Source organism: Amaranthus tricolor, chromosome 15 (assembly GCF_026212465.1).
Source record: "Amaranthus tricolor cultivar Red isolate AtriRed21 chromosome 15, ASM2621246v1, whole genome shotgun sequence".
Classification (NCBI taxonomy): Eukaryota; Viridiplantae; Streptophyta; class Magnoliopsida; order Caryophyllales; family Amaranthaceae; genus Amaranthus; species Amaranthus tricolor.
The window spans coordinates 16,278,562-16,286,443 of NC_080061.1; the positions used below are offsets into that span (position 1 = coordinate 16,278,562).

At 34.8% G+C, this 7,882-nt stretch overlaps 1 protein-coding gene across 1 annotated transcript; it reads right to left on the reverse strand.

Annotated features, from left to right (window-relative positions):
* Window positions 1–3,784: 3,784 nt before the first annotated feature.
* LOC130801398 (GTP-binding nuclear protein Ran-3) lies at window positions 3,785–6,922 on the reverse strand. The gene is made up of 8 exons (XM_057665240.1): window positions 6,716–6,922; window positions 6,551–6,620; window positions 6,412–6,468; window positions 6,196–6,313; window positions 4,749–4,838; window positions 4,486–4,665; window positions 4,332–4,409; window positions 3,785–4,102 (listed from the first exon to the last, which is right to left on the reverse strand). The coding sequence occupies exons 1-8, from the start codon at window positions 6,716–6,718 to the stop codon at window positions 4,033–4,035; spliced, it is 666 nt and encodes a 221-aa protein (XP_057521223.1). The 5' UTR covers window positions 6,719–6,922; the 3' UTR covers window positions 3,785–4,032.
* Between the last annotated feature and the right edge of the window lie 960 nt (window positions 6,923–7,882).

Below are 7,882 nucleotides of genomic sequence, written 5' to 3' on the forward strand. Positions count from 1 at the left end.
TTGAAGGTTTTATTTAAGAATCTTAAAAATTATTCAAAGTATTGTGCTTGCCATGTCATCTCATGACCGAAACATAGAAAAGAAGGACCCCAAAATTGAGTTGGCCAATTTGGATATCATACAATATGGTTAAGTATTTTACAAGAGCTGAGTTATATCTTAATTGGTTGTCGTGATATTGAGGATTCGGCTGCCATGAGGCGATTCGTGTCGTCGAATAGCCGAATTTCCTAATCTGGTGTTTTCATGCAATTCATACTAGTCATGAGCTATATGATCATTGTGCGAGTTGTCCGTGTTATCAAAAAAGTTGGACTTCCAAGTGGTTCCAATAATTTTGCAAAATAGTCAAAGTATAGAAGAAACTTTGAATCTCATTTTTTCCGCCTCATCAATAAGTCGGACCCCATCTCTAAGCTAAGGATTGGAATAGAGCTTAGTTTGTTTAAGTATGAAGAACAATCAAGACATATGAATGTTGCGGCATAAGAAAATCATCCATGTTGGGGCTTACTAATTTTAGTCCTAATTGTCCTTATTATAGAAGATTCGATCCGCGTCATGAAAAAATCGTCCAGGTCTTATAAGAAGTCGGACCCCCTAAAATGAGGTTCATCTAGTTATCTCTGATACACGGACACGCTAATTGACAGACGTGTCCCGTGTCGGACACGGACACGCGACGAACACGCGAAAATCCGTGTCCGACACGCCAAATGAAGTGTCCAATATTTCAATATTTTTCCGGACACGCGGACACGGCTAGGACACGCAAGGGACACGGCAAGGGACACGGCAAGAGTGAAGGACATGTTTTTAAAAAAAAAATTGAATTGAAAACAAAAGAACAGAATTGAGAACAGAACACTCGAACTCATTGTTTCCCTCTCACTCAATTCCTTCTCTTTCAGTCTAACCCTAAAAAATCTACTCAACTTTTCCTCCACCTCCACCGTCGCTGTCGCACTCCCGCACCACGCCACCGCCGGTTGCTCCTCCATCACAGACGATTACGAACACTCGAACTTGGTGCTGCGTTGCTGCTGCTGCTCCTAAAATCAAAATTTTTAATTTTGTTTAAGGTATTTTCACTCTTTATCCTAAATCCTAATATTAATCTTATTCTAATCTTTAATCTTAGTGTTAATCTTAAATTCTTAATCTTGTTGGCTTTCAAGTGGAAATAATTGGTGTCATTTCGGCCATTAGTGTTAATATTAATCACACATTCAGACCCGAATAATCTTCAACCTTCCATTTGGGTTTCACGGATTCTCCAACTTCTAGATGGTTCACCTTCAATGGAGGTCAATTTAACTAATTATTGCAGCAATTTTTTGATTAGACTATCACCAAATTTTGTTGCTTATATGTTGAATTCAACCAATGTTAAAACAAACCCAGATATTGCTTATCGATTCTTTAATTGGGCTGGTAAGCAAAAGAAATATAATCATAAAGTTGAATGTTATGTTTCTTTTAAATACTCATGTTGTTTATTTGGTATTTATTTGCATTTTATGTGATTTTTATATTTTTAAAGTGTTTATTTACAAATATCAAATGAAAGATTGTAAAATTATCTTTAATTTGATATATTTATTATATTACCATTTTCGTGTCCTCGTATCCGCCATTTTTAAGTTGACGTTTTTCCGTACCCGTGTCGTGTCCATGTCCGTGTCCGTATCTGTTTTAGTGCAATCTAGCTAGTTATGAGAAAATTATTTGAAGTACCACAAAATTTCCGTAACATCTGTAGTCCGTGGCATACAAGACATCAAAAAAGAAATAAAAAAAGAAGAGAGAGAGAGAGAGAAAAAATTGAAAAAAAAAAATCTGCATCATGTGTATAAGTCGGACTCATCTATGACACACAAATTGAGAAAAAATTTCTAAGTTAATAGGTACTTACTGCATCATGACAAAGTCGGACTCTTTATGGCAAACAAATGTCAAATAAAAATTTGTCCAAGTTAGTAAACAATTTCGTGTCATGAGGTAGTGGGTGGTGAAATAGCCTTGGGGAGTGCAAATTACATGTAATCCACGTGAAGAAGCCTCACAAACCCATGGCATCTCAATTGATTTAGATGCCCTTGCTGTGCATCGCAGGTTGTGGGATTGATTCCTTGCAGCTGCATTTTGCTGTTCCTATTTTGCTTTTTAGTTCTGCTGCTAGCACGCGTAAATCATGGGGAATGTGTAAATCGGACCCTTTTTAATGCATAAAACAAATTCTAATAACAAAGTTAAGTATATCGTGTTATTTAGTATTGGCGACAATTTACCTGGGAAGTACTAGTTATAATTAATACGCGTGGGATTGTATCATGAAGCATCCGTTAGCTCAGTTTGTTTGGGGTGCTGCACTGCACGCGTCTTGCAGATATAGCGGTTTCAATTCCCTTTGTTCGCATTTTGCTAAGATTTGGTGTATTGCACCGAGTCATTTTGAAAATGTCATAACTTTTTAGCTATAACTCAGAATTCGACGTATGAGTATTTGATTCGAAGTTAACGAACTCAATTTTCATACTCCCTCCTATTCATAGAGAATGGGATTTTAGGGTGTTGCACCAAAATCAAGGAGGGGCGAGGGACCACTTAAAAATTGGGTGAAAAACTTTCATTTTCCATAAAGGGCATTGATATTTATGTGTTATTGTAATAAGGGTAAAAGGGTAAAAAAGAATGACAAAAATAGAAATTGGACATTTTCAGTGAATTGGCCCAATAAGAAAATGTTTCATTCTCTATGAATAGAAGGGAATATTTCATTAGAAGCCATTAAATTTTGGGAGTATTGATCTCCATGAGCATTTGAGTGAGCTCTTCCATGACCGATACTTCTTACTTAACTCGGTTCAAGATGAGAATTATTTCTGCATAAAGAAAATTGTATCAATTCAGCTAGACACCTCTCATACCATCTTTTATGCGTGATGCTAAATATTATTGTAAAATTTATTTATTTATTTATTATCGTAAAATTACCTTTATGTCCCGTTGACTTTTATTTTTGTTGACCTTTGACCCCTATGTTGACCTTAATTTACAATCAAGGGGCTTATATGACTTTTCCACCTTTGCTTGTCCTCCAAATAAAGATACCAACATCCCTAACTGCTAGTCAATACCACTCTCATCCATTATACTCCGTGTCACCCATGACCTTCCATAAAAGCTACCTTATAATCCATATTCCATAAAAGCTACCTCATAATCCATAATAACCAATATAAGAACTCCTCACATAACTCATTTGTCTCTCTCTAAGCTTTCATTTACCAACCATTATTATGCAATTATTCAAATCTAACTCCCCCTATTACATGTTCCTACCATCTCCGAACCTCCAGATAATCATTAGTAATGCATTCATCATATCATCATCCTTTGAAATCTATCTCCGCAACTGATTTGAGAGTAGGGCTTTCTGAGAGATTACCCCCGGACAAGGCTAACGTATTGTGATGCATGAATTGCAGTTACAACTACAAACGAATTACATCATACTTCAAGATTATTGACTATTAACTTCCATAACCCTTCATCTTCAGGTATTTTGTCTTTTGCACTTCCTCGTTTTATTACCAAAATAGTAACCATGCTCTAAAACTAAATGATACCATCATAGTCAAATTTAGGGATGGAAATGACAGCCCCATGTTGTTATACGTCAAGGGAGCAACAGAAGATGGAACAAAATGCAAAGCAACACCCAGATGATAAAAATGGGATCAAATAATATCCTACTGGCCACAATCAAACAAGGCGAATCTCAAAGTATAGTTCCACATTGAACATCATACCTTCCAAGAAAAATGTTTCTCAATACTACCAATACAAAGGTTATACAAAGTTACAAACCTTATCAACTGTCCAAAACATCCTACAACTACCAATTTATCCAAAACCCTTAAGAGAAGATAAGCAAATTCAACTTTAGTGCAGTCGACCTTGGACGACTACAGAAATTTAACACAAAACAAAGGATCCAGAAGAAAACAAATCTCTCAGACTCCCAATTTACTCAAATGCGTCATCATCGTCATCTGGAAGTGGCTGTGCAGCTGCAACAGCAAGCTCTTGTTCATGCCTACAAGAACACAGCATATGAAGCATTATTTCAAAGGAAGCCAATAATGCAACTTCAAAAAAGATTCATATCAGGCACACCAACAATCAAACATTGTTGCCACATACATTACCCAATCCCATTGAGTGGCTCCTACCAAAGTAGGGTTTGGGGTTGGATTTACGCAACATGACCCTCGTTCTTGATAACAAAGAGATTGTTACTACAAATTGAACATATTGTTAATTACCTCTGCTGCTCGGCCAAATCAATCTGCACCTCAGGGGGAGCCAAAGCGGGAGACTCAACAAAATGCAAGTTGGGATCACTGCAAAACTCGTTAACAGTTAAGAATGATGTCAGATCATAATCCCACAAGTTTATACTAGACAACACATTCTTACCCTGCAAGCTTCCTGGCAAGGTAGAGGAAGGGTTTCTCAAAGTTGTAATTACTCTTAGCAGAAATCTCGTAGTACTGCAAGTTTTTCTTCCTGTGAAAGGTGACTTGCTTGGCCTTCACCTGCCTGTTTTTAACATCAACCTTGTTTCCACATAGCACGATTGGAATGTTCTCACACACCCTAGCCAAAACAAACAGAAGCAAGAATCAGATAATAATCACAGAAAACACCAGAAACAATCCCAGATGATCCTCAAAAACTACCTGCATAGATCCCGATGCCATGTTGGAACATTCTTGTATGTCAATCTCGCCGTCACATCGAACATGATGATGGCACATTGACCGTGAATACTGAAAAAATGCAACATTAATTACTACTCCTACAAAGTAAGAAAATGTTCAAATAACAGCAAATACCATCACAAGTTTTCTCAAAACAGACTCCGGTATGGTTATAGTTAGGATAATTTTAGACATTCAATTTTTAACATTTCTTTTCACAAGGTTGCACAAGACAACATACTCTTGTATGGCCAAAGGCAAACGTATAAACTACAAACATTTTTTGCTCAATTGTTAACATTTATTTTTACAAGATAATACAGACTTCCTATCCCTCATTTTAGCAGAAGTACTCAAAATCAACATACCTTGGCATTTCATTTGGACTAAAAAGGTGAAAAAAAATTCATAGAATAGCAATCACATGTTCACTATTTCAAGCACATACCCATCTCTGAGAGATACACGGGAATAAATAATTTCAATGGGACCTTTTCGAGAGAGCGGGTAATGACGGGTTTATGTGGCTTCATAAGAGGCTAAATTGAGTTCAATTTTATTAGGATCTAAGCAGTTCGAATAAGATCTATTTCCCATTGCAACTAAATACTCCAAATATCCCCATGAATCCCCTTTTGTATGATGTAATTAATAATTTGAAATTGAAGAATAAGAGATAATACAAATGGATGTGAGAAATGAGTGATTGAGATGAAGTGTGTAAATAAAATTGCAATAGAAAATAGCAAAAAAGGACTAAGGTGGGGTTTGAGTGATCGATTGTATGCAACCTTACCATTTACAAGAAAGGGACATGTGCAAAAGGACAAAGTAATATAAATAAAAGTGGTGTATTTCCATGGGCAAAGAAAGAATATCATACGAATTCTTTAATGCCCTTATGGAACTAATTAATATACAATTTTTCCGATCTGGCTTTCACAATTACCATATATATTCATCAATTGCCCTCTCGTTACCATACCATACAATTTTTCAATTTCCCTTTCACGACGAATTGCCATTCAATTCCCCTTTTGCAACTAATTGCCACAATTTCTTTAATTTCCCTTTCACAACTAATTACCATACAATCCTCATACTTAGCATGTAATTCTCACCTCTATTTTTTGAACTATTCATGTTACCCTAAGCAAAATTTCAGACCATATAAGAAACTTAAAACGCTTTAGTTAGGTTAAAAAAAACTTGGGATCAGACGTTTATCTGTCTCAGGCAACCGTATACATTCCCGAGTAACATGTCCTATCTCATCATAAAAAGGATGATAAACATTTCAGACGACTCCAACATAGAAACCCAACATTTCACATCATGTAGAGTACTAAATCATATCAAACAAAACAATGGCATAAGCACAAATCATATCGAAAAACAATTAGGGTTAATACATAGGATAACTCACTAGTATCCATCTCTCAAACCGCCAAACTTCTCTTGACCAGCAGTATCCCAGCAGTAAAACCTAATTTTTCCACAATTTGTAAAGAAATCCAATGGATGAACTTCAACACCAATCGTAGCTGTAAAATCAAATCAATCACCATAAAACTCTAATTTTTCAAATCTCAAAACAAAAAAATCCAGAACCCGATTCATCTTTATAAACTACAACACTTACGTTCATATTTCTTCTCAAATTCACCCGACAAATGCCTTTTAACAAATGTTGTTTTCCCTACATCACAAATCAAAACCCATCAAAATTTATACCTGTAACCCACACAAATCAGAAACCCTAAAACTCACTTAAAAATTACCTGTACCACCGTCACCAACAAGAACAAGTTTGAAACTAGGGTAATCAACAGTTTGCTGATTGGGCAGAGCCTATTTTAAAAAAATCACCAAAAAAAATAAACAACTAGCATGATGATAAATTTCAAAAATGCGAGTCACAAACTGATAGATAAACATGAACTAACCATTTTACAGTCTGATTCAAGAAAATGAGAAATGAAAGAGAATTGAGAACTGAAAAAACAGAGAAAGGGGCGAGATTTTTTAACAATGGATTCAGGGTTTTATATACGGAAGGGTTTCAGGAGAATTTGAATTTTTGAAGATTAAAGTGGCGTTTGGCCAACGCTATATTTTTCACCGTTGGATTTAAAGAATTTAGTTCCGTTCAGATTCTTTCTTTTAAATAAAAACTAAAATAAAAAAGTTTTTAAAAAAAATTGATTTTTGAATCGGTGACACACGTGTGGTGCACGTGAGTAAATAAGATTTTTTTTATCAAATTAATTGTAAATTTGGGCCTTAATGTTCGATAATTTTGCGAATTATATACTTGTTTATCTTTTCACCAATTACGTTATCTAAATTAGCCTTTTGATCAGTATTCAAGACAAGTAACATAAGTAACTTATTTTAGTCCATTAATCTTCCAATTTTTTCCAAAAAAAAAGTTTGATGGAAGAAAAAAAATTAATTCAATGGGTTTGATGCAAGTTCCTCGAGTAATGAATTTAAAGAATCAATGAAAACCGAACAAAATTCATCAAATAATAATAATGATGCTGGTGATTTTTTACAATTAAATTTGTTCAATTCAAGAAAAAGAATTAATTGAATGGATTTGAAGAATGAACAACATACACAAAACTAATTTACGAATCAACCTATTCAAAAAAATTTTAGATAAATCCAAATTGACCAATGTACTACTCAAATCCTCTAACCAAACAGGCAAAAAGCCATGAAACAACTTTTACGATAATAATATATTGCAAATATGTGTTACAAGATAAATTTACATTATTTGTAATCCTTTATATATGGCTTTGAATTATTGTTGAATTACCAAGAAGACGATGAAGATATGATTGCGACAATCAAAGAAGTCGCTCGGAAACTTGATATATACGAGTAGAAGGTGTTTATGCACTTTCCTATTGTGATATTTCTCCCACGAAAGTGCTTGGGTTGATAAAATGAAATTCACAATGAGATACAATCAACACAACAAAATCCTAGCACAAGAAAATTGCAATAGTAAATACAAATGTTGTGGTGAATTAAGAACTTTGATAATATGTAACACCCCGAGATTTTAATGACGTAATTATTTAATATTATAATAGTTTTTA

What these genes read in the sequence shown, in the direction of transcription:
- LOC130801398 (XM_057665240.1), bottom strand. An exon ending in TGTTGGTGACGGTGGTACAG is followed by an intron (nt 6,469 to 6,550) that starts GTAATTTTTAAG and finishes TTTGTGATGTAG; the next exon opens with GGAAAACAACATTTGTTAAA. An exon ending in GGTTTGAGAGATGGATACTA is followed by an intron (nt 4,839 to 6,195) that starts GTGAGTTATCCT and finishes GCATTTTTTCAG; the next exon opens with TATTCACGGTCAATGTGCCA.